The sequence below is a fragment of the Gigantopelta aegis genome, chromosome 6 (assembly GCF_016097555.1).
Source record: "Gigantopelta aegis isolate Gae_Host chromosome 6, Gae_host_genome, whole genome shotgun sequence".
Classification (NCBI taxonomy): domain Eukaryota; kingdom Metazoa; phylum Mollusca; class Gastropoda; order Neomphalida; family Peltospiridae; genus Gigantopelta; species Gigantopelta aegis.
In genome coordinates this window covers 40,403,421-40,431,281 of record NC_054704.1, presented here as the reverse complement: position 1 = coordinate 40,431,281, position 27,861 = coordinate 40,403,421, and the positions used below count along the sequence as shown (strand labels likewise).

The window sequence follows — 27,861 nt, the reverse complement described above, 5'->3', positions numbered from 1 at the left end:
TAATACAAACAGAAAATCCTGGGTAATATTGGTTAAATTGGTCCTAATGACGGGGATAGCCGGGGGATTTTAGAGTGGTATGCTCTTGGGGGGTCAGGAGGTATGACAAATTACAATACTATACGTTTTCAATATCAAAACAAAACTACCACCAAGTAATGAGTACACTTTTTATTATTTTTATCACAGAATATCGAGATGGAATAATAATGTCACCCTTAACAATGTTTTCTGCAACCAACACCATTTTACTAGTTTATGAATGTTCAGTTACATCGCTTACAAGTGAAAAACTAAATGAAAGAAAAACAAACCAATCCATAGCTGATAGAACACCATCGACCTTTAAGCAAAAATAAAATTTACTACACTGTTATTTTTTTGAAAAAACTGAAGTAAACTATGGATATGAATAAAATCATGATTAATAAAACAGGGATAAAAATCTGGAAAATTTGCAAAGTATTTGGACGTTTACATGGATTGCAATGTATTCCAATATTTTTAAAGGATGTTCTTAACAATACATTCATTACATTTGTATTTATTGTATATAGATGTAAAAAAAAAAAAAAAAAATCTGAAAAGATTTTATAATAATAAAAATGTAATACGTCTTCCATTACAAATGTATTACACATAAAAAAAACCCCAAAGAATTCAAATAAAACAAATTAAATAATTGGGTCTCCTTTTAAACATTAGTTTCACATGTACGAGATACATGTAGCTCATTTCATGTTTTAAAAAATATCACATGTGCAGTAAAGAATGTTAAAATGATATCCTTTGGCAATGTATTATTCCAAAACGAGTCCTATCAAGAATAGAGGGGTAGATAATTACACAGGATTAGCAAGTACAAATATGCACACTCAAAAGAAAAAAGAAAATACACATTATCTTATTTCATAAATAAAATAAACCGCAACAAATAACTATGTACCAGTAGACTAATACTTTAAGAGAAACAACAATTACAAAGTGACGGCAATGACAATTAAAATCTTATTTTTTAATCAAATCACACAATGTTCTACAAAATTAACAAACTAATTGAATAATGAGTATTGCACATTCAAATAATATTTAAGAATGAAGAAACAGATTTTAGCTGGAGGAGAAACCGATGTATATATTACAAGAACATTTAAGATGCATTTATATGCAAAACAAACTTATTAACCAGTCAGAATATATTTCAAAGAAAATACAGTGCGCCCTGTCCAAACCAGCATCTGTATAATCCAGATTTTGGTGTAAACTGACACAATCATTCGTGTTCAGTGACCATAGCTAGTGTGTTCAACCCGGGACTGTGTATATTGTTTTATTTCTTCCGTCACCTTTGAATCCGGTTTAGACGAGAGCAAACTTATATAATAATATGTAAAAGTGTAAAATATTAGTATAATTTTTTTTTTTTAAAACAATTAATATTTTGTTTGACTAATAAAAATAAAAGCCAGTAGGATGTATTTTAATTTTGTTAACAAGTTCAAACCAGTCGTATAAAGCTAAAAAAAATTCACTTGTAAAGTTGTTTGCTTTTAAATGCAGTCACTGAAAAGACAGTGTATTACAGTTTGAATAAATATAACCAAAGGGCATGAAAAGTGTTGCAACTTTGTGACCTTTGTGTTACAGAACACATGCCAGGCGATAACAAAATTTAAGTCATTTTTTAATGTCTTCACTGAAATAAACTAGAACACAGCTGCTGTGAGCATCACATTGTTTTACCTGTTTTAAAACAACAAATAACTTTTACATTTCCACACTCTTGATAGGCACTGGTAGCCAGCACATTGCTTTAATATTGTATTTTATTATTAAACTAATGATTGCCAATAACTACCACTTTCAAAAAATATACTTTTTATCATTACAAAACACCAATGAGAAACAACACAACAAAACATTTCAATCCTAGCAATATAATGGGAGAACCCAAACATAACATGAGACAGACTTCGTAATGTTCCAGAAATTATTACATCATTGGGGGTGGGGTGGGGTGGTGCGGTGGAGGAGAGATGCGAGGTAACTCAATATTTTTTTTACATGTATGGTGGATTTTAAAGATTTTTTAGAATGGGGTATTATAAATAAAATGTTCTGTTTTTCATGATTGGTTGTATATTGTTTAATGTTATCCTAACAATGAAAAGCATTATAATTAACTCTGTTCAACTCCCACCACCGACCGACATGATCATAATAATTTTTGTAACAGCCATGAAGTCAAAATATACACAAAGTAATTTAGTTAACAAAATCATGGTAATAACATTCTCATTAAACAAGCTGTTTCAATATTTTAACACCACCAGTTATGGTGTAAACATGTAACAAAAACGAAAATAATTTACATATAAAGGAGTAGGTTAATTTTAAATGGTTCAATAGGCAGCAAGTTTGCACAGAATAATGTTTAATTGTACCAAAACCATATTTGTGTCCAATACTTGTTTCAACAGCTCACAGAAACGCTCATACAGAGCTACCTCATTATATTATTAATCTGTACTCCAAACATTCAGGGCCCACATTTTTAAAGCTATGTTATCGCTACGATATCGTAAAACCATTGTAGGCTATGGCATGCATTGTAGTGACATCATAACTTACGATTTTACGATATCATAGTGCTGAGATGGCATCGAAAATCTGTAACCAGATGGCTCACCTTAGGAATAAGTAAATGACAAAATGAAAACCCAACGAAACATATCGAGACCAGAACCACAATCTATTCCTTGAGTTTTTGGTTTGGGATTCAATAAAAATAACTCTTCAAAGACAATTCAGTGGGAGGGAATGGGCATTAATGTTCATACAAATGAATATTCTCAGTATTTTTTCTTTTTAGTACTTTCAAATCTGGTCTAGGGGCAAGAAAAGACACTGGCTGAACAAATAATTTAATAATGATGGCAAATAATCACCTATGAACCCCACTCCCTCCCCACTAAAAAATCCCATAATAACCAGTCTAACTATGAGGATAAATGATGTTGTATAAAACCAAATTATACAGATTCTCAACACATTATTTTATCAGATTAATGTTATTTTGCATAATTTATTAAAATTTCACATTTAAAGAAAAACTAGAAATTTCTGAAATTTATAAAAGCATTCCCTTTGAACAATACCTGATCTTCCATTTCTGCCATCATCATAAGTTATTAAATACATCACTGATAAAGCTGATTGAAAACAATTCTAAAAACACAAAAAGCCTGCTCTTGCTGCCATTCGTACATTTATATCAAATAATACAGCCGTCAACAAAATCAAGTCTTTATCTCCTCTTGGTTCCACCATATCCAGATGCAGTCCTTGTTCCACTGCTGGAATTGCTGCTGCTGCCACCACCCCACCCACTGCTGCTTCCACCTCCCCAGCTGCTCCCTCCTCCTCCCCAGCTGCTCCCTCCACTACCCCAGGTGCTGCCCGAGTTGCCGGAGAACCAAGAACCACCAGTGTTAGGTGTGTTGTAGTAGTTACGTCTGCCAGACCCCCAGCCAGTGCCAGCGTTGTTCTGGCCAAACAGGTATCCCAAGAGTCCTCCGGTTGCTGCTCCTGTCCAAAAGCCACCTCCAGTGGATGCCCCACCAGCAGCATGTGTTGCCGAGCCACAAGGTGGAGAGTATGCTCCTGAGGAAAAATAAAGAGACAAAAACAGTGAAATGTTTTACTTTTTATTGTATGGAGAATGTAGCCAACATAGAAAAAAGTAAGTTGGACAGTTTATTTGTTTTGAAAAAAAAAGATATCTGGCATTGTGTCAAACACATATTTTTCTTGTCATTAATTAATTAAAAATATTTTGCCTTTTAATGTACTGATATGGAGAATCTAACCAATATAGGAATAATTAAGGTAGATCAATTATTTGTTTTGAAAGCAAAGGTATCTGGCATTGAGTCACACACACATTTTCCTTGTCATTAAATAATGAATTAATTTGTTTTAATTATTATTCTTTTTTTATTCTAGGATAAAACTTAAACTTACATGTAGTATAATATTATAAATATATTACCAACAAAACGTTAAGCAACTTAAGGTTTTTCTCATAAATAATTTTTCCAGCTGTATGTTGACTTATTTTAACAATATATATAATAATATATCATACACACATGCCTGTAGCAAAACATTAGAAAATGTCAGTACAGTACAGTACCATAAATTGACTTTGTGATCCTACAGTGTATGTTCTTGGGGCCCATCTAGACTCAAATCTTTAATGACATCACATGCATGTAATTTCAGGGCTCAAACTTAATGACGGCACAGTCATTGAGATATAAAGTGCTGTGAGTCGGGAGCATCACTGACGGCACTTTTGTGCCACTGGATAAAAATTACTGCCATCAGTAAAACTCAACAACAGCAAAATGAATATATATATATATATATATATATAAAAATATATATTGTGTACATTATCTGCCAGTATTTAACATTTGTACACTTAAAATATGTCTACATGCAACAAAATAACCTTTCAGTCATATTTATTTCCTACAAAAGTCACTTTAACAAATATTACCCATGGCAATTTTGTTTTTTTAATGCCGTGGGTGACAAATTCTTAAGTTTTGAGCCCTGCAATTTGTATGATGTTCCCATGTTGTTAAAAGTCTGACTTGTCCGAATCTGGACTCTGAACATTTTCTAAGCACAGGCCCTAATGTAATTTGTAAACTTAATGTGAATGGAGGCACAACCCATAGGTCCCTCTCTACAGTAGTCATATTCTATATATGTAAGAGGCAGTTGAGATGGGGCAGGAGTCCACCACCCTAATAAGAATATACTGACCTTCTGACCCTGCTGTGTGTGTTTCTGATGTAAAATTTGGTTTAAATCCTGGAGGGGGTGGGGCTTGGGGTCCCTGTCCAAACTGGTCATGTTCTGCGTATAGAGGGGACAAAATATCCTTACACTTTAGATAAACCGGTTTAAGCTGCTATTAAAAGTAATATTCAAAAGTATCTACATAAGCTGTTCACAATTATCAAATGTATGAAGAATATCCTTACACTTTAGATAAACCGGTTTAAGCTGCTATTAAAAGTAATATTCAAAAGTATCTACATAAGCTGTTCACAATTATCAAATGTATGAAGAATGCCTATTTTTGCTACCCCTTTTAACAAATTACATTAAAAAAAAATGGTTGAGTTTGACATGGCTATTTTTGTTTTCAAATTGTTTTTGTTTTAAAAGCATACACTAGCAATAGTCCCCTCCTCCCTACAACCTACAGTATGTAGTTATGAAGGTGTTGATAATTGTAAATGGCCTCTTGCAGCTACAGTACTTGTACAGTATATAATACTCTTTAAACAGGCTAAACGTAAAATAAATTCACTACACTATTAAATCATTTCAACTATAGGCAGAGTTATACACATGCTGATCATAATACTACCGTACCGGTTACTGTAATGTGTATTCACCAATTGTTGGAGAATTTGAAGATCTTTTTTATTTATAACAATTTGCCAGATATATTTATCTGTTTTCTTTCACAACATAAAAAACATTGAAATCTAATTTTATCTATTTTGTTAATTTCTGGAGCTCGTCTCTTATTGTAAAATCTGTATATAAATATGCTGATCTGTTTTCATGTCAGTTTTAAGATAGATGTATTGTCACCTTAAATGAGCTACAGATACCTGATACTATATAGTGCAACTTTCTCTGCAGCAGTTACATGAAATTAATGAATTTATTCATAATGGTGATTGCATGTATATACAATGTATATATAATGCAATGATTACTATTTTTGTCAACTTATCATTACAATTATGATAGCTAACTCTTGTGACCTATTTGTTTATGGACCTGCTGGGCCCATGGTTATAAACCTTTTAGTGTCTACAGTCAAATCTTTAATGATGTCACATTGTGCGGCATTGCCATGATGTTAAAGGTTAAAAATATTAAAAACTTAAGTTTAAGACTTTAAAATTTTTATAAGTTACTATGGCTGCTTAATACAGGTATTTTATCTTGCTTAATTCAATTTAGGCCACTGCTAGTTATCTCATATGACATATAATACATGTAAAATAAGGTATAGTCATTAGGGAAGAAAAGAAGTGACTGCTTTAAGACAGGTGATCACTATTTGGAACAGGTTTGACTATTGGCCTTAATCAAGTGTGGGATTGATGTAGTCTGGAGGGGAGAGGTTTGGGAGTCTGTACCATCATTTTCTGTGTATGGGTGAATGGGGAGAGTGGGGTGGGAGATGCACACCATCTTAATAAAGATACACTGACCAAGTGATCCTGCAGTGTTCTAGATCTAATCAAGTTCTGTGTATAGAGGGGAGTGGGGTGGGAGATGTACACCACCCATAACATAGAAATACTGAACTTGTGATACTCCAATGTGTATTCTTGATGTGAAGTCTGGATTAAATCCTGGAGAAGTAGGGGCCACAGCTCTCTATCGGTAATGAAAATGCAGGGCTTCTAGATCTAATCAAGTTCTGTGTATAGAGGGGAGTGGGATGGGAGATGTACACCACCCATAACACAGATATACTGAACTTGTGATACTCCAATGTGTATTCTTGATGTGAAGTCTGGATTAAATCCTGGAGAAGTAGGGGCCACAGCTCTCTATCGGTAATGAAAATGCAGGGCTTCTAGATCTAATCAAGTTCTGTGTATAGAGGGGAGTGGGGTGGGAGATGTACACCACCCATAACACAGATATACTGAACTTGTGATACTCCAATGTGTATTCTTGGTGTGAAGTCTGGATTAAATCCTGGAGAAGTAGGGGCCACAGCTCTCTATCGATAATGAAAATGCAGGGCTTCTAGAATTTTTATAAAATCCACCAGCCATGGGATCAGTGATTTTAAAAATGTACTAGCCACAATTAAAAATTCACTAGCCCTCTAAGTTAATACAATTTTACTAATAGTAATAATCAGATGTCACCTAAAGAGGGATATAGAACTTTGTACATTGGGGGGGGTTGGGGGGGTGGGTGGGGGTGCAGGAAATAGATGAAATGATATATTTGACAACTTTGTCACTACTCAGGCATGAATATCAGTTATGTACTAGCCCAATATTGAATATCACTAGCGGAGAGTGGGGCTACCATAATTTGGAAGCCCTGGTAATGTTTTTATACATAAAGAGGCGGTGGAGAGCATCAACCTAATAAATAATGTTATACTAACCTTGACCCTGCAGTGTGTGTGATGTGAAGTCGGGTTTAAATTCTGGCGGAGGGGCTCGGGGTCCCTGCTGTGCTGATCCTTCAGTTCCGAGTGGTTAGGGTTTTATATCACCCGCGGTGTTGGTTTCCAAGGATGCAGACACCCTAATAATGTTACGACTAAAATGACTACCACAACAATCCTGATGTGAAACCAAATTTTAAATTGCTGAAATAGGTAAGGGCTCGGGGTCCCCACCACAATTTGATCAAATAACCTGTATGAGGGGGTTTTATCACCCGCTTTTAACTTGGTTTCCATTGACTTGCATTATGTCTTGTATACGACATAAAATACATAGCAAAGTTGTTGTTTTTATGTCCCCATGCATACCACCAAATATAAAATAAAAAAAAACAGGTAAAAGCCAAAGCAAATGTTCTTACACCACAATTTTCACAAAAAACCTAAATGACCAGTATTTGTCATAGGATTTTAACTTAACAAGTACATATACATTAAATTATGAAATTCTGATTCTTTAAAAACTTACATAGCCATGTGGTAGTTTTATGTCAGGAACTGCATGCGTGTTATAGACAAAAACCTTTTTAAACAGTAAAACCAAAGAAGATGTTCTTAAGTGGTAAACTGCTTGCTTGAGGCATCAAGTATCTGTAATAGGATTGATCCTTGTATGTGGGTCCACTGGGATATTTCTTGTTCCATCCAGTGTGTCACGACTGGTATATCAAAGGCCATGGTATGGGCTATCCTGTCTATAGGATGGTGCATATAAAAGATCCCTTACTACAAATGGAAAAATGTAGCGGGTTTCCTAAGACTATATGTCAAAATTACCAAATGTTTGACATCCAATAGCCATTGATTAATAAATCAATACGCTCTAGTGGTGTCATCAAACAAAACAAACAAAGTAGGCCAAAAGAAATATGTGATGCTAAGAAAAAATATGGTTTGCTAAAAATAAGACACAATGGTTTGAAGGGAGGACTTGGGATGGTGTGTAGAAGAATTTTTTTTTTAGAACCCCTGAGATATATTTTACAGTGGGTTATGGAATAAGAACCCCAAACATTTTGTATACCCATCACCTACAAAATAAAATTCAATTTAAACCAAGTATGTGATGGAAACCAATTGCAGTCGACCCATCCCACAAAAAATATATATCGACTATAGTGTCTTTTGTTTCCCCCCATGCAATACCTTCTGAGACAGCCCTAATCAAAACCAGTATCTTAGAACACATTACCTGTGATGACCATCAGAGTAATGAGTCTTCTTATGATGGTAGCTGTGATGCTGGTTACCTTGGTAACCACTCTGCTGCTTCTGGTAGCCACTCTGCTGCTTCTGGTAGCCTTCCTTGGTGTATTCAAGAGTGTATTCCAACTGATAGAAAGATAGAGGGGTACGCTAGTTTAATGTCACTTTATGACAGTGTATCACCGTCAAACACACATATTAATATCAAACATACGTATTAATTACTAACAGGTGAAACTTTGTCAAGAAACTTTTCAAAAGACAGGACAGCACATTAATAACCTTGAGATATGCTAGACATGTTGTTATGGCAGGTTAAAGGCAATTACAGACTTGCAAAATGTTTTTAAGCCCCCTTCTTTCATGTATCATGTACACCTTTTTTATTCATCATAACGCCACCACTTCCAAAAAAACATGCATACTAAATGTTAATCGTCTACACTCATAAATATACTGGATACAATTAGCAGGCTGGAAACGTGAACATTTTCCACAAGACTTAACTGAATTAAAGTTTATTGACAAAATATTTTAAGCAAACTTGATGTTTAAAACTATGATTGAATAGGACTTGCATTATAACACTGATACATTAGTGAAAGTGTACCCAGGATTTTATCCAGAATATTTCATCAGGGTCCCATGTCTGACAGGATTGGATAACAGCAATATTTTATCATAATTGGGTTAGATTTTTTCTTATGGCCATTGAAGGATTTTTCATTAGGGTCCCATGTCTCACAGGATTGGGTTAGGTTTTTTTTTAAGGCCACTGCAATGCACCATTATTAAATTAATGTTTCAGAACAGACCCAATTACTAAAATATTTACCCATCAAATTGGGAATTTTCAGTGCCATTTGCAGGTCAGGTCATAGGTTTTTAACATGCACATTCAGATCAAGGTGGTGTAGCGCACGCCTGTCATGGGCACAGGTGTCAGCTTACACCAGCTTCTTCATTTAGGATAGCAGAGCCATTTGCTTTTGGCAAGGGGCCTATATCTCGGACTAAAAAATGCCTGGATAAAAGCCTGGTGTATGTACTCCGTTAGAGAACCTCATTTCCTCCCTTCTACAGTACACTCTTCTTTGTACACGATGTCTCGGCCATCTTCCTTCTGGCTAACATACTTTATGGAGGACCACATAGTTCACATACAAAGGGAAATAACTCTTGATATACTTACCCCACATGATCCTCGCAGAATGAATGGGTCATTTGGGTAATCATAGCCTTCACATGTGACCTCAACCTTTCCAAACCGGTATTCATTGTCCATATCAGTCTTACATTCCCACTGGTTAAAAATTAATTAAAACAATTTAGCATTAATAATAATAATAATTGGGTAACAAAATTAGACTATGGACAGTAGCAAGTTTAAAGCCCAAGGTAAAGCAAAAAAGCACTTGTTTCATGTTACGATTCACATGCTAAAAAAAGAAAATAGGGTCAGTAAGTAGTAAAACAGACATGAATAAATAATGAGGAAATAGAAAATAGTTTCTTTTCATGTGCATTCAATGTCCTTCTGATTGTGGCACAAATCTGTAAGTCTATAAATTTGTGGTACAAATTATCTTTATTACTAGCTTCAGAAAAAATGCCAGTTATTGAAACTGAACTAACCTGTGTGTCGTAGCCATCAAATCCTCTGTTGTAGCACTGTACTGTGAGAGGTATGTAGGCATTCTGTGCACTTCCACCAACACATTTCAGCTGAAGTATAAACATATTGTTTTCAAGTTAATCTTAAATTAGTTAAATTAACATTTACTCAATTTGAAATTCAAATTGTAATTCATCAAAAAACATAAATATTAATGATACACATATAAAGTATTGATGATTCAAGTGGTAAAATTTCAAGATAAAATTACCACAAGACCAAAAGCTTGCAGTGACAAAAAATAAATTTCTTCAAAATTTACAGGAAACTATGAACTGTATTCAAAAACAAAGACTAGAATTCTTAATATAAGCCGGCAACTGGTAAATTTAGTTGACTACTGCAATTTCAATATCAATCGCATTTTAAGTCGGGGAACATTTTGTCAGTATTGCGTCACAATTCACTATGCAAGTTTCAGATATCGCTACATAATTTTAAACATTAAACAGTAGTTGCTAATCCATTTTCAATTGAATAGAAATATCGCTAATTAAGATTTTGAAAACAAAATGTTCCCTGTAAGTTACTGATTAACTGCATTGTTTAAAAAGGTAGCCATCTAATTTGAATAAGCCTCTTACAATGCTTTGAAACATAATGAATACCCTGATAGGGGTAATGATTATTATCCAGAAAAAAACGAAAGGTAGTAAAAAAATTAAAAGACTTAAAAATTAATTTTAAATCAACAATCACCACTTTCATACTTTTTCAAGGTTTCTCAAACAATGCAATGTGCATGGTCATAAAATTTTTAAATGATAACAATAAAAGCTTTTTAAAAAAAAAAAATTTTTTAATCATACCTGTGGAACTGGACTGGATCGTCGACCGGTGGTCATGCGGTCACTGTAAAGTGTAAGAACTTTGAGATCTTCAAGCAGAATTCTGTCCTGATCATTGTAGATACCTAAAAAATATTATACAAATTCTCCATCAAACTCTAGTGTTCGGAATCAGTTAAAATTTTAACATTGATAACATTTTTTAACATTTTGTGCCAAATGCCCAGATAAAGGTATTACGGTTTTGTTGTTCAGATTACCTTGGATGTTCCATCAATTGCCTTAAAACCTGTATTAGAAAAGAAGCTTTAGCCTATGAGAGTAATTTATAAAGATTCTTTTTTTAATTTACACTGAACTTGTTTTCCAAAAATATGTTATTTGAGATGGTATGGGTTTAAAACTTAATAAATTCATGTTTTATATGAATTTATCTTCATTCATTATGAAACAAATCTAGTGTCCTGCCATAAAATAACTTGAAGGTATGTAAATGTCCCTACCATGTGGTTATGGGTCTCAAATATTGTGAAATTGGACAGTGCATTAATTTTATATACTTTGACTCATTTTAAACAACTATAATCTATATAACAAAAATGTGTAATGTATCCATTAATTTCCAAGATTTTAGAGTACATAATTTTACCCTGTCATTGGAACATCACTATTAAACTCCACTTCAAAACACTCAGTAAGTGCCCCCCCCCCCCCCCCCCACCCCACCCCAAATTCTTTTTAAAAATATCTACATTTCCATTCTAAGAGATACATTGTATCTCTGCAAACTATTTCGATATACAATGTACTTCAAATTTGTCACTATTAAAATTGAGCTGCAATTCCAAAAAATATATACATGTACATATATTTTATGACAATTACCTGATGTGCACCCAACCAGACACAAAAGAATAATCAAAGATTTCATTTTCCCTGCTAAGCTTGAGTCAATGATTAACTGAAAAAAAAAAGTAGAAAAGAAACATAAAATATTTAATGTAAATAAAAAAGGTTACATGTCATAACAAGTAAATATTAAAATAAAATATTGTTACACATACCAAGTCAGGGCTAGATCTGGCACTCGCCAAATTCGACAATTGTGAATTTCAAAAACAACTGGAGAATTTTATTTTAATTTGGCAAAAGTAATTTTATGAAATAATTGATATTTATTACAAAATAACTGGGTTTCTGCAATTTTTAAAGTTTGATAGAAAATTTTGCCCCAAAGCTAAACCTGCAAGTATTAAATATCTTTAAAACTAACAACATATATGTGTTGCTACATGTATCATTGATCCATCCACAATGTAATTTAAGAAACATAAACTAAAATGATTTTTTTCTTTCTGTCAAAGTTTATTTATTGTAGAGTTCAACGGTACTTATCAAGTTATGTGTGAATACCCAAAATATATGGATTAAATATTTGATTAGTTTCTCTCATGCCATGACGGTTTAGGGCTACATATTCAAAGTTTCTGTGACTGTAAGTACTACAGCCTATAAACCCTCTAGTACTTATTGTAATTTCAGGACTTAAGGTTTGACTTTATCAGAACCAGATATTGAAATTGACCACAATACATCAATGTCACTTATATGAACCTGTACATAAACATGTATAGTAATATCAAATACAAATGATGTCCACTGGAACAAAAATATTGTAATAGAAATATTTCAAATTATTTAATATTGGTCCACTAAAACACATGGATCCTGTATTGTAAAGTCAAGTGAACATTGTATTATCCTGGAGTAATCAATAGTTTCGCACATAAAAACAAACAGTAAAGTAAATGTGTAACCAAAAAGCAATAAAATAAATACTATTTACTTAAATTTTTGGTATATAGTGAGCATTATTTGTTATTCATATCTAATGTCAAATTCAACTGCCAAAACAAGTTTTAAAATAAGATCACACACTTTTTTCATACAGCATACAATGAAACAAATTATCACACATCATGAACCTATCACATGTTTGATAATTCCAATGTCTGGATTCTTATATTTGGTGTTAGAGAAAATTGACTTTTTTAATGATGTAAAAAGAAATGCTGTTCATTTTGGACATAATTGTTTGTTGATAAATGTGATGTCATTTAGGAGATAACCATATGGAGTTTTTAGATTTGCAGGTGTTATTGTCTATTTGATCCTGCAAATGTCTTTTTTGTCCCGAAGGCGTTAGCCTGAGGTAAAAAATTAAACATTTGCGGGCATCAAATAGACAATAACACCCGCAAATCTAAAAACTCCATATGGTTATGTCCATTGTAAACTGAATCGTTTTTCTACAGAACTAACTGTATATTTGGCATTTCTTGAAAAAATACCTGGCTACAATCTAACTGTAGACCCTTGAATCGTCAACTTTGCTTGTTCCAATTGCTAATGACATCACCTTTAACGACGTCATTAGCTTTCCAGGTGTTATTGTCTATTTGATCCCGGAAAAATAATGTAATTAACCAATCACAATACAGAACACACTCGCAGTCAGTTTACAATCGTTTGTGAATGCTTGTAATGTGGAGAAAAAATGGTAGGTGCTGAACTACTGAATCATTGTGCCCGACTATTGTATTGAAGGAAGGAAATGTTTTATTTAACGACGCACTCAACACATTTTATTTACGGTTATATGGTGTCAGACATATGGTTACGGACCACACAGATATTGAGAGAGGAAACCTGCTGTCACCACTTCATGGGCTACTCTTTTCGATAAGCAGCAAGGAATCTTTTATATGCACCATCCTACAGACAGGGTAGCACATACCATGGTCATTGATATACCAGTCGTGGTGCACTGGCTGGAACAAGAAATAGCCCAATGGGCCCACCGACAGGGATCAATCCCACACCAAACACGCATCAAGGGAGCGATGTACCACAGAGCTACGTCCCGTCCCCGACTATTGTATTGATTACACCACAACACTGGTAACTTCATATTCAAAATACATACATGTTGATGTCACTTAAATGTAATGGGTTTTTTCGAATGTATTTTAATTGTAGTTTCATTGCACCTGATGAAAATTAAAAAGTTAGCATTAATAGTCCCTTGATTAGCGGTTTATAAACCAAACTTACCAGTTTAGCTAGCCCGAGTACTCTGAATGTAAGAGAGCTAGACGGACACTTGGACATAAACACGCTCTCATTACAGTCAGAGACCAACCTATGTCTTTTTTTGGCAATTCCTGACTACCAAACGGTAGGCAACGAGTCCCGCTCTAATACCACAACAATCCTATGTTTGACATCAAATACCTTTACATCAATCATTTTCGAGTTAAGTGATATAAAAAAATCCACATATTAATCACTAATACACTTACTACAGAAAGAAACCCGACAGCACCCACATTCAGCTACGCTTCGTGACACTCCGTCGCATATCAAGCGAAATTACAACATGGAAGAGTTGGCTAATGCCGTTTTGGATGAATTTGGATTTCATTACGTCATTAAACCAAAACAATTGCACATTATTGATTCCATTTTGAATTTGAAGGATACATTTGGGGTGTTATCGACAGAATACGGCAAAAGTATGTGCTACGTACTGCCTCCTCTTATGAGATGACCCCTGTAACTGCTGCACAAGGCGGAATCGCCCAGTCTCGAAATAGATCGCCGAGCTTTGCAATTGTTGCGACGGAGTGTCACGAAGCGTAGCTGAATGTGGGTGCTGTCGGGTTTCTTTCTGTAGTAAGTGTATTAGTGATTAATATGTGGATTTTTTTGTATCACTTAACTCGAAAATGATTGATGTAAAGGTATTTGACGTCAAACATAGGATTGTTGTGGTATTAGAGCGGGACTCGTTGCCTACCGTTTGGTAGTCAGGAATTGCCAAAAAAAGACATAGGTTGATCTCTGACTGTAATGAGAGCGTGTTTATGTCCAAATGTCCGTCTAGCTCTCTTACAGTCAGAGTACTCGGGCTACAGTTTAGCTAACCATTTTAATTACAATATCTTAGTTGAAAGTTAACATGCCATATCATAGATTTTTTTAAATCCAACAAAAACAAATTTCAAGGTCTAACGAAAGCGAAACTAGCCTAAAACGAACGTTTTTACTTTTACCCTTTTTCAAGTTTTTGCCTACCATGAAAAGACGAAAACAACCCTGCAAATCGCTTCCTCGTTTGATACTCTATCTAAGATCACTGAATTCGTTGGACTTCTGCTTTAACTAATAAAACTAAACTGATATACAGATAATTCTGATGTAAGAAATATGTTAACAAAAGCAAAATTACAACATTATCTTCCTGTTCAGAACCAATCAAACATTGACCAGTTTCACAAAGTTTGACTCATCAAAATGTCAAATCCGGTGTTATAGACCGAACTTGTAGTAATATTACGCTGTATGAAAACAAATGTAGAAAACCGGTATACAATCAAAGTGTCCTTCCGATGGCCTTCGGGTTTATGTTTGTTGCATAGTAAACCGTTTAAATCATTCATTTATGGCAGGTTTAAATTACCCCCGACCAAAAACCAAATATTACAGCATTTATGACAAACCAGACAATGATGACTGCATGAAGAAAGTTTGCTATGGCACAGTCTATGGAGGTTTATTTGGTAAGTTGTACCTTTCTCAGTTGAGGCTAAGATCCAAAACACACCGAAGCTGAGTTTAGTGTATTTTGACGTATGCGTCTGTAACTGTTACGTGTTTTCAATAATGATAATTATACTTTAATTGGTATTGTCAACGTCCCAAACTGTGTTATGGTTCGCGCAATCAACATACGATTTGTTGTCTCCTTGGTTTTTCATTAAAAATAAAGTTTAAAAAGTAAGTACCAAAATACAAAACTTTACAAACCCCTAAAATCATTGTTTTTGTTTATTCCTTAAAGGTAGGGGACAATTAAGGCATTTGGCCTGGTATGCATATTCAACGATATATACTGCACATTATTGCATAATATCAACAAGTATAATCATATAGTTAATTAATAAAACGGATAAATGTGACGGCTATTATATATAACTGGCACAGCCATTTTGTACCATCCCAGTGAATACGCCCTCTTGCGAGCTGGTGGTTACGTAATACCTAACGTGTCACATCAGGAATTAGTCTTCGAACTGAAGAAACAAAACATACCTGATTTTTGCAGATGCATCGCAATGTTCTGTAATTATATCCATCCTAGTAAGCCAGTACCAATTATATATTATTTTTCAATACAAAATAAACCACCATTGTCAAAGTGTTGAAATAACTATTATGTTTCGTTCATAAATTAACCCACGTACTGAAACAATAAATTGAATAATCGGAGTGTTTTCTTGGTTAATTGGTCTTTTCTTTCCATGGCCTTTCTGTGGTTCCTGATTGGCAGGTGTATATTCAGACGGTCCCCAGACACACTAAAAAGACATGCCTCTTTTATGAAGATCACAGGGTATTGTGTGATAACAGCACGGATACACCTCAAATCGTAATGGACATTACCAACCGCCCTGCTTTCTTACTGTAAGTAATTCTGTAAAACCCTTGATTAAGTAGGCTTTCCCATCTAAAATCACAAAACTGACCAATTACGTCGTCCCAAAGAAAAGAAAAGTATCACTTGGGTATCGTGAGTGGTAGTTTTTGCTCGAACGTGCCCTACCAATAAGCCGCCTAATAGTATGCATTTTTTCTTTGGATTTATTTTTAAAGAAAAATACTATAACTCCATTTCGTTCTGTTGATGTATACCTGAAATATATTTAGTTAAATAGTTGGGCAATTCCACGGTAACGGAATTACGAGTTGGAGAGATATTTCAGGCATTAAACTCAGCTAGTCCACATAAGAAAAATTAGCATAATGGTGTAACTATGTAATACACTAGTACTGCATTAGTGCTTGTTTATGGACAGAACTGAGACTCTCTACTGCAAGGTGTAGTGCATGAGTACTTAATTAAAGTTTGGTAACGGAATTACGTAAAAACGGACACCATTTTTACGGGCACCGCAAAACATCAACAAACTTTGTGAAGTATGATGAAATAATTATTTATCTTCATGATGGAATGATGACCTAATGACTTGTGATTAACAAAATAGAAATTATATTACATATTATCTTTTCATAATTTTGTTGTACAACATTGAATGCCGGTAACGGAATTACACAGTTCGGTAACGGAATTACCGCTCTGAATTTACTTTTGAAAAACAATATTTATTTACTTTAAATTTGATTTGTAAATATGTTGCATAATTTTATGAGTTAAATAATAATTCAGTATACTTGTTTTAAGCATTCATATTAATATTTCAAATGATAACTAGTTTCAATATCAGTAACATGTACACGTACATGTATATGAGTGGAGATTTAAACTGTGTACATACTAGTATTACATAGTAAATGTTTAAAATGTTTGACAACAATTGAAAAAAATTCTTGAACATTGACATTGTTAATAACAAAGATAATGACACCAGGTCAGAGGAACACAGGCCAATTAAAATTATATAAACTGACCGTCAAACATCTAGATTGTATTATGGTAAGTGAAAGATATTATGCCTAATAATAAAATTCCTCATCTATCTGAGGTTATGGTAACATACATGACAACATTCAAAACACCAGTATTTTCTTTTTTAGCCAACCAAACATGCCATCTTTCCATTTTAAGAATTTTACTCAGATTAGATTTCCTTGTGAAACAGCATTAATACTATAAAACGGTTGCTTTCTTTTTGTCCATTTTATACATTTAAAAGCATAATGTTGGTAATTAGAATGATACTTTCCATTTTCTGGATATCCTGTCATTTAAATATAAATTATTAAATACAGTCAATAATTGCCTTTGGATAAAGTAAAATTAAAGTTTGCTTCAAGTAAATATGTTATGTTACATTTCCACTTTCTGGACCCTATATATCTTTAAAGATATGTATAGAGCTTGAAATAGTGGCCTGTAAAAAGTGAAAAGAAGTCTATTTTTAAATCTTTCAAGTGAAATAAACATTCACCTGCTAAAATTAACTAAAAATTGCATCGTTTTTCAAAAAACAGATATACATATGATCATCTCATCTTCTATATTTAGCTGAGGTCGAGCTCATAATTCTGTTACATTTTAATTTTATAATGCTCTGAGTAGTTTAAGAGGTCTTAATTTTCCACACATTGTCCAAAACCCAACATTCATGTTGTGTTGTCTTATTTCCAGCAGGCCATTTTTGTTTCACAGCAGGCCATATTTCTTTTAGCCTGCTATTTAAAAAAATTATAATGGCAGGCCATATTTTACTTCATATTTCGAGCCCCGATATAATTCTAGTAGGTTTCGATTATAACTTGAATTTTGTCATGGATTTGCAGAAGTTTAGTCATCATAATGAAGCTTTTAAGTAGTACTGTTTGGTTAAAGTGTATCAGATTTCCTTAATTTCTATATTGTTAATGGATGACATTTATATTTGCTATGGGTGTTCCGCAAAAAGGCCCCTGCGCGTGCTGTAACCTCATCGTGGTGCATTCTCTTTGGAAGCCAATACAGCACTAGTAAAATTCGGTGTCCGTAAAATTCATATTTTGCACAGTTTTTTACAAAACCTTGAATTTTTATATTGATGTTACATCTTCCATTATTTATTTGCATTACATAGTTTCACCCAATTGATGTATTTTTCGTGCTGGGGTGTCGTTAAACATTCATTCATTCATTCATTATATTTGGAGCCACTACTAGTAGTTATCATTTTTAAAAAAGATTTTGTTACATACTTGTGTAGGTATTATATGTATTTTAGCACTGTGTGTTTATTAAAGTGTTTCTTAACAATATACCAAAGACGGTAACGGAATTACAAACCTATGGTAACGGAATTACATATGTTTAGAGCTATATAATTTTACTAATAATGTATGAATTTGAAAGTAAATGTGTCTGATTATGTTAATTAACATATACTCAGAGAATATGAGTCGATTCCTTGATTACATATAAATGAATAATACAATCTAATTTTTTGTTTGTTTTCGATAACGGAATTACAAACTGATTCAATGTTTTCTAATTTCTCCTAAATGTAATTTTTTTTTTTTTTTCATTAAAGTGGATTATGAAGTGTAGTACTTTGTTAGTGGTAAAACAAAAACACTAATAAAAAGAATATTACCTTCAATTACATGGCTGCTGTACATAAATTCATAGTGTGTATTATGGAAGTGTCATATTTTTAGTGTGACGGTATCCTCATAAAATAGCTTAAGTCAAACACATGCATTTATTTTACAATATTTTACTTATCAGATTTGGATTCTCCAGACATTTTTACATTAAAAACAATCTTAATATATAAGGAATAACATGATTTGATTTTTTCACTCCATGTCGACTTTAGCGTGGAATTGACCAGTTTATTATACTATCAAGTCATTTATGTTGTTTTACAAGTCAGGTTGATGAAAGCGAAGCGCCTTGTCATAAATTAGAGTGTTTGTTTACACTGTGCGTAGAGAAGATGGACAAGCTGACATCACTTCGCCCCAAGCTATACCACCGGACGTCACAAAAACAAAACAAAATGGCTGCCCCCAGTTAGCAGGAATAATCATGTTTTTTTATTAATTCTAAAATTACGCGTTTTTCATTTGTTAAAGTGTCAGTATGTGTTGGTGGTCCGGGTATGCATCTTTCCAACACATAAGGCTCTTGTTTGAGTTGACTCTACCTTTAAAATTATTGATATTGGGTCCACTTGACTTGTAGTAGAGCAGGGCGGTATACCGTATATATATTTATCATTCTGTATCAGTATCATGTCAATACCAATTTACCATACCAAGCAAATCGTAAAATACTGAAATGTCAGTATTGAAAAATGTTTCCAGTCATTTAGTAAAGCACTAACAATATATCTGACGAATGCAAAATAGCTGAAAAGAAAGTGGATGGATATCGTTATATATTCCTCAGAAAAACAGGTGACAGGCATGGCAGAGCTGGGGTGGGGAGTGTGGCTCTGAATCAAAAATATTATTGGTAGTAAATCTTAACGCAGAGATTAATTTTACTTGTAGAATGCAGGAAATTGCCAGTTGGTTGGGGGGCACGGCAAATGTTGCCTTTGGTTTTATAAAAAAAATTAGGGCACCAATGCATGTTGGAGGGGCACCAAGGTAAACTTTTCCTTCAAAAGAGCGGCACATAGGCAACTTACTTTCAGTTTCTATCAAGTTTCTCGGACAAAAATTATTTCACTTTATGGCCTTGGACTCTAGCCTATGCAGTTTGTTTGATACCGATGCCTTTTAATAATTAAAGTAGAAATGTGATAGACAGCTGTGTTTAAACTTTATACCAACCTGTACAGTATAGTAAAGAATTACACCCACTTAACTAGTGTATTACACTTGTATTTTAAGTTCTATATATCAAATAGTATTCACAAAGAAGGATTATGTATTATAATTACTTATAAAAGAAAATCAAAGTACAACATAACTATATTTTATGAGACATGAAGTGCCTAATATTATTTATAATATGATAATAGTAAATACATGTACAGGTAGGCATATCCTCATGTCTTAACACTTAAGTTGTAGATTGGGGCGGGATGTAGCCCGGTGGTAAAGCATACGCCTGATGCGTGGTCAAGTCTAGGTTCAATCCCCGTTGGTGGGTCCAATTGGGCTCTCTCTCATTCCAGCCAGTCCACCAAGACTGGTATAACAAAGGCTGTGGTATGTGCTACCCTGTCTGACATACTGTGCATAGAAAAGATCCCTTGCTACAAATGAAAAAATGTAGCAGGTTTCCTCTGACTCTGTGTGTGTGTGTGTGGGGGGGGGGGGGGTGTGTGCACCAGCCAAATGGGTTTTTTATATGTATATAGAGTAGGGAAAAAAGTACATTTTCGTCCTCAATCAATGAAATGTAAATTTGACTTGTGCCGTAAGTTTAGCCAACGAACATTTTGCTAACGTTCGCAAACAAATAGATTGGTTCTCAAAGTGGTAATTCTGTTTACTGTGTAGCTTAAAAATTCAGTCTGTGGAATGTTAGCAACAAGCGGTTGACTGAACTTACAACTGGTGTTCTGATCACAAATGCTGCACATGATTCTGACGTGCTCGAATGTGTTATTATTGATTAATATATTTGAGGATGAGAGCAGTATTCAAATGTAAATAAACAATGAATAATAATATGTAAGTCACAAAAAATATATTTATAAATGCCGTTAACTTTAAACTGCTGTAAATAACATTATTTCTTATTGGCATTTTAGCATCTTTTGTCTTAGATCCAAGTATAACCAAGCTTTCTCTTGGTGCGTCAACAAGCAAGCCGAATTCGCTAGATGTGATTTTTCAAAAATAAGACCTATGTCTTTCCACAAAGTCAACCAACAGACAATGATTGCTTTTCTGAGCTAATTTTGGGAAATGGGGGGGGGGGGGGGGCATGCAGCCACCCTCCTTTAATTTTTACCCAATGAGAATTGATATATGTACATATATATGTATTAGCAGGCATCTGAAAATTGGGAGAACAATAGTTTCGTTGCACGCTGTTCGCATAAGTATAGTTTGTGTAACCCATTTTTCATTTGCGTATTGAATTTGTGATATTATTTACATGGTCATGACGGGTTACGTAAAAATTAAAGGGGTTACCTGAATTTGTTTTTGCGTAACCCATAAATGGTTTATGCAAATGTTCAATTCTCAGAGGCTTGTATATAAGTAATTGTTATAAAACAGTTTAGAATGTTTGTAATCAACTCTGATTGTAATAATAGTAATAATCTTTATTTAAAGAAGGTTACACAAATAGTAGTACACTAATCTCCCTTGTGGCCTTCTGTCTATTGATTGTACAAGCCCTGCAATTAAGAGAATGTCCATGGCAAAAAAATATGCCATTGAAAAAACCCTAAATGTAGTCCAAGGCAAAAAATTGCCGTGGAGAATTAAAATTGCTGATTGCTGTGGACAATTGCAGGGGTTGTTGTAGTGTGAACTGCTGAAGTGAATTTACCTCTCCACCCTGACCCTATATCCAGCATCTACATACGTCAATGTATGACCAAAGACCATCTAACCAACAGTTAACCTTTAATCCCTGTCAAGGACTCATTGACAGTCATCCCATATAGCTGAGGTGTGTTCCCAAGATACTGTGCTTGAATCATACATGGATATAATTAAGCACAAACATCTGAAGTTAACATGAAATGAGGAATCTAAACGTGCATGTACTTTTATGAGCATGTTATTGTTATATGTAACGACAGCCATTAAATGTTGTCAGATATACATGTATCTATGTTCTAGCCATTCTAAGTGCAATGACTTTATATTAACAGGTACGTTTGTGTCCGTGTTCGATACATTGGGCTACTCAAGACCAGGCACTATGGTTGGTGCGGCCCAGCGATGTGGATTCCATACCTCTCTGTTTGGTATGTAATAAAATCTAATATTACATAGATCAGTAACACTGTTTTTTATAATTAATATAATTTTTAAAATTATTAGACCAGCCTATCTGTTTGTTTTTTGCATAATATTATAAAAATCATTTTATTTAATCTTTGGTGGTCATAAAACCTACTGTAATACTGAACTACCAGTTGTAATGTTTGCCCAATTAATTCACTATTCTCATATAACTATTCCCCACAGCTAATATACTTTACAATTTTGGCAATTGTAAAGTCTTATTAGAGTTCCCCTACTTTTTTTTGAAAAGTATATAATACTTAAAGGTTACAATAATTGTATTGAACTTCATTATTTGGGAGAATATTACAGTGACTGTTTAACACAGGTAGTTGTTGAATTAAATATCTAAGTGGCAGGCACTTAAAGATAAAGGGGACTGTGTTAAATATACCATTAAAGTCTTAGAGGCAAGACAGATTGTTTTAGGCAGGAAGCATAGTGCCTTAAATGATATCTTTGGGAGAATATGTAAATGGCTAAAAAGGGATGACTATATATTTACTGACTCTGTGACTCTGACTCTGTGACTCTATTTTACAGCTCTAGCTGGTGCGGCATACACCTCTGTTACCGTTCTCTCTGCGTCTATGAGAAAGAAAGATGACACCATTAACCATTTCTTTGGTGGTCTAGCTGCTGGAGGAGTCTTTGGTGCAAGGGGTAAGTTAAGGTGATTTCAACTCTGAAGGTGGATTGATGTTAGAGGCTCAGTTTTATGAAACAATCTTAGTTACAGTTGAGTGTAACAACTTACTGTTAAGCCTTAATTACATATATATGTACTGTATTACTCTTTTAAATTCTAAGTTAGTTTAATAAAATGTGTTCTAAAATAAAACTGAAAATTTCTCCTTTTTGGTAAAATGTTAAAATTCCGAAAATCAAAGCCGTGAGCATCAAGTTAAATTTAAAAAATAAAACCCCGGGTTAAGCCATCGTACTTGAGGCTGGTAGGTACTAGGTTTGTGTCCCATTTGAGGCAATGGGTGATTTTTCACGCCAGTGCTGGCTCCATCTGAAAGTGAGTACACTGCTAGGCTTAGTGGGTAGATATTTTTTTTAGATATATGCATTTATCATATAATATCTTACATTTTCAGTGCAATTGAAGGTGGATTGATGTTAGAGGCTCAGTTTTATGAAACAATCTTAGTTACAGTTGAGTGTAACAACTTACTGTTAAGCCTTAATTACATATATATGTACTGTATTACTCTTTTAAATTCTAAGTTAGTTTAATAAAATGTGTTCTAAAATAAAACTTAAAATTTCTCCTTTTTGGTAAAATGTTAAAATTCCGAAAATCAAAGCCGTGAGCATCAAGTTAAATTTAAAAAATAAAACCCCGGGTTAAGCCATCGTACTTGAGGCTGGTAGGTACTAGGTTTGTGTCCCATTTGAGGCAATGGGTGATTTTTCACGCCAGTACTGGCTCCATCTGAAAGTGAGTACACTGCTAGGCTTAGTGGGTAGATTTTTTTTTTAGATATATGCATTTATCATATAATATCTTACATTTTCGGTGCAATCAAAGTATGTGATATTTTTCAGATCACATACTTTAAGAATTTGATAACTTTGCAAATTAGATGTAAATTAGTCGAGGTCTCGGCACTAGGTTTATCGACATTTAAGCAAACGTACTTAGGTGACACTCCATGATTGACGTATGCATTCATAGTCATCAAATAAATACATTTCAATGGCAATTTGACACTGAAAGCTGTCCAGCATTCAGAAAACAAAATATGTTAGGCATAACTTTATTTTTATGTAAGGACATCCAAAATGACGTCATTCGAGTTTGACGTCATTTCCATTCAAAAATACACCGCGCTACATATTCTTAAGTCATTTGAATATCTAGTAATGGCGGACTGGAATTAAAGTTACGTGTACAGTTTACAAAAACACGTTGTTTTAAGCTTGAGCTTATATAATAAAGACATTATTACCCTCGTGTATTTTGGTATCGTCAGTATCATATATTAGGAATAAAAATAATGTATTATGCTCGCCAGAGGCTCGCATAATACAATTTGTATTCCTAATATATGATATTGACGATACCGAAAAACACTCTGGTAATAACCTCTATGTATGTTGAGAATTTCTTTGAAAATTATTAAAATATGGTTAATGTAAGGAATATTTTATTAGCCAAAAACTAAATGTTGTAGCCACTTAGAATAAAAATGAGAAATTAGCTCAGTTACTGTTAGCAATTAGCAATGTACAGGGTGAGTCCTGCATACCCTGAGTTTCACCCACTTCCCAGGTGTTATCATGGGTGTGTCTCCCATGTGTATGATGGGGACCGTGGGACCTAGCTCAGTGGTACAGTGTTTGCCTGATGTGCAATGGATCTAGGATTGATTCCTGTCGGTGGGCCCATTGGGCTATTTCTCATTCCAGCCAGTGCTCCATAACTGGTGTAACAAAGGCGGTGGTTTGTACTTTTCCTTTCTGTGGGATGGTGCATATAAAAGATCCCTTGCTGCTAAATGGAAAGAGTAGCCCATGAAGTGGCGATAACGGGTTTCCTCCCTCAATATCTGTGTGGTCCTTAACCATATGTCAGACGCCATATAACCGTAAATAAAATGTGTTAAGTGTGTCGTTAAATAAAAAAAATTCTTCCTTCCCATGTGTATGACCCAACATGGGGGAAGAGTATCCAGCAGGCACTGCAGGTTCTGTGTACCCACTGCTTGGGTAATTCCAAGCTAGCTCAGCTGATGTACATGGAGAGCAGTCCTGTCAATCATATGTGGTGCCATACCAATGTTCAGAAAAATACTGTGCAGTCACCATCCATCTCATTGTCATCATCTGTATTTATTTGCGAGGCAATTTCTCGTTCCAACCAGTGCACCACAACTGGTATATCAACGGTCGTGGTATGTGCTATCCTGTCTGTGGGATGGTGCATATAAAAGATCATGGAAAAATGTAGCAGGTTTTCTTTAAAAATTACCAAATATTTGACATCTAATAGCCAATGATTAATAAATCATTGTGCTCTTGTGGTGTCGTAAAACAAACAAACATGTTTGCGAGGCTGGACATAGCCCAGTGGTAAAGTGCTCACCTGATGTGGGGTTAGTTTAGGATCAACCCCTCAGTGCAGATGAAATCTGATGAGTTAAAGACACTGGCATTTTGAGATGATCACTATGTCATCAGAAAGTTTCCAGTATTAACTTGTTTAAAGAGCATCATAATGACAGAGTGATGTGTCTCATTTTTGTGGGAATGTATTGTAATATCGGACTATTGTGTGACCATGAAAAACCTTTTTAACATGAATACTTATTTTCTTCATCTCCTTTTTCGAATGCTAAGCGTGTCAAAAACAAACCTGCTTTCTGCACTGGTTTTTCTTTTCCATGAACCATACTGACTTCATTACAGATAACTTAATTTTTTCATTAACCATAGTTTGACACCCAATAGCCAATGTATTTTTCGTGCTGGGGTGTCATTAAACATTCATTCATTTATTTATTCATTTAGTCGGTCATTACAGATAATTGCAATTTATTTCAGGATCTCTGAAAATTGCGAAAACAATATATTCGTTCTCAAATTACATTTAGGACATAATATACATGGTTAAAGTTTGTTTATTTTGTTTAACAATACCACTAGAACACATTGATTTATTATTCATCGGCTATTGGATATCAAACATTTGGTAATTTTGACATATAGTCTTAGAGATGAAACCATCTACCATTTTCCATTGTGGGTGGTGGGTGGGGGGGGGGGGGGGTAGTTTTTGTGCTATGGAATTATAAAAGTCCACTTTTATATGCACCATCATATACACCATCCCACAAAGAGGATAGCACATACGACAGCCTTTGATATACCAGTCGTGGTTCTCTGGTTGAAACGAGAAATAGCCTAATGGGCCCACTGACGGGGATCAATCCTAGACCGACCGTGCATCAAGCGAGCGCATTACCACTGGGCTTATATACATGGTTACAATGGATTACACAAAAACAAAATGAGATACATTAACTTGTAAATAATTTAAAGCAAATTTTGAATTGTCAGAGGCCTTTATTATCATGGTGCCCATGCCCTTTTGTGTGAATCTAAATGTATATAATTTTGCCATTATATTACTAGCAAGATTCTCATATTTTCATAATATCTCTATTTCAGCCAACAGTCAGAAGGTTGGATGGGGTTTGGGCATCGCTTTTGGCCTCACTGGTATTACCATCAAGCTGTTCCGCATGAGTGGAATGAAGTTTTATCCAGTGGAAAATTACCGTTACGAGAGATCATTTTTCGACTACAGGAAATCATATTTTACAGACAGACCTGATCCAGAAGGAAATCCTGACATATGATGTCTAAGTTATTAAAATAATTTGGTGTTTCGAACATGTATATTGTTTCTGTGACAAGTTTCAGTGTCTGCAATAATTCACCAGTGTTTGGTTTGACTTCAACAAGAAAAGATCTTACTTAAAAAGACATTTGTACATTTGAGGTGTAGAAAAACTGTAGATTTCTCATTAAATAATTACTCTGACCTACTCGTGTGTTTGCATTTTGTTTGATGAATGGACATTTCTTAATCAAAACAACATAGTTGTCCATATTTTAGTATATAACTGAATTATCTTACAAACCTGTTAGTGAAAACATGATTCGTTATTTTTGATAACATATACTTGTTAACACATGTACATTTGTTAACAATTTCAAGACATACGACTGGCTGCTCCTAGGTTATGACCAGGTCACCAATGCCATACATCCAATGAAAAAAAACAGCACAGTCAAAATTAATTGCACTGTGACGTATAGTTAACTTGACAGTCATTTGTCTGCGTAAGGGCTGTAAAAAACTTAGTCGAAAAATATGTTAAAATTTGCTTTAAACCTGATTTTTGAGGATAAGTAAAAAATAGAGTAATATATTTTCTGTCCGTTAGATACCATTTATCTTACAACTTGTTTAAAAACGTATCCAACTCACGTTCGCTCGTTAGATACATTTTAAAACAACTTTTAAGATAAATAGTATCATGTTTTATTCTCTATACATGTATAACCATAAATTAAAAAAAAAAAAAAAAAAAATATTTTCATTTTTTTAATGTAAAACCGCTTATGTTAATGAACATTGGCATAGTTGAGGGGTGGGTAGGAGTCATACGCAATAGCACCTCTTTCCCAATATCACCTTTTATTAGTCCCCTACCGGTGCAACCAGATGGGACAATAGGTTTTTTTCTCCATCAGTTTGTCCCACATATTTTTGCTGAATAAGCAATATTTTATTGATCTGACTTTTCTTTTTGCACTCAATGGGTAGGTGTAAACCACTTGCACCGACCAGTGATCCATAACTG

The 27,861-nt window shown here is 34.2% G+C and overlaps 2 protein-coding genes across 2 annotated transcripts; one reads left to right on the top strand and one right to left on the bottom strand.

Moving 5' to 3' along the window:
- Positions 1-156: 156 nt before the first annotated feature.
- Positions 157-15,332, bottom strand: LOC121374550 (store-operated calcium entry-associated regulatory factor-like). Its single transcript, XM_041501656.1, has 8 exons — positions 15,101-15,332; positions 11,849-11,924; positions 10,985-11,088; positions 10,136-10,225; positions 9,693-9,803; positions 8,486-8,626; positions 4,837-4,984; positions 157-3,663 (listed from the first exon to the last, which is right to left on the bottom strand). Exons 1-8 carry the CDS (start codon positions 15,101-15,103, stop codon positions 3,308-3,310), a joined length of 1,029 nt encoding a protein of 342 aa, XP_041357590.1. The 5' UTR covers positions 15,104-15,332; the 3' UTR covers positions 157-3,307.
- Positions 15,333-15,394: 62 nt separating this feature from the next.
- LOC121375193 (NADH dehydrogenase [ubiquinone] 1 alpha subcomplex subunit 11-like) lies at positions 15,395-27,035 on the top strand. Its single transcript, XM_041502489.1, has 4 exons — positions 15,395-15,585; positions 22,345-22,440; positions 23,024-23,143; positions 26,660-27,035. Exons 1-4 carry the CDS (start codon positions 15,468-15,470, stop codon positions 26,848-26,850), a joined length of 525 nt encoding a protein of 174 aa, XP_041358423.1. The 5' UTR covers positions 15,395-15,467; the 3' UTR covers positions 26,851-27,035.
- The last annotated feature ends 826 nt before the right edge of the window (positions 27,036-27,861 follow it).

What these genes read in the sequence shown, in the direction of transcription:
- LOC121374550 (XM_041501656.1), bottom strand. An exon ending in ACTCTGATGGTCATCACAGG is followed by an intron (nt 4,985 to 8,485) that starts TAATGTGTTCTA and finishes TACTTTTAATAG; the next exon opens with CAGCTTAAACCGGTTTATCT. An exon ending in ACACACAGCAGGGTCAGAAG is followed by an intron (nt 3,664 to 4,836) that starts GTCAGTATATTC and finishes ATTTTTCCTCAG; the next exon opens with GAGCATACTCTCCACCTTGT.
- LOC121375193 (XM_041502489.1), top strand. Translation starts at nt 15,468, where the DNA reads ATGGCAGGTTTAAATTACCCCCGACCAAAAACCAAATATTACAGCATT. An exon ending in AGTCTATGGAGGTTTATTTG is followed by an intron (nt 15,586 to 22,344) that starts GTAAGTTGTACC and finishes TTATATTAACAG; the next exon opens with GTACGTTTGTGTCCGTGTTC. An exon ending in ATTCCATACCTCTCTGTTTG is followed by an intron (nt 22,441 to 23,023) that starts GTATGTAATAAA and finishes TCTATTTTACAG; the next exon opens with CTCTAGCTGGTGCGGCATAC.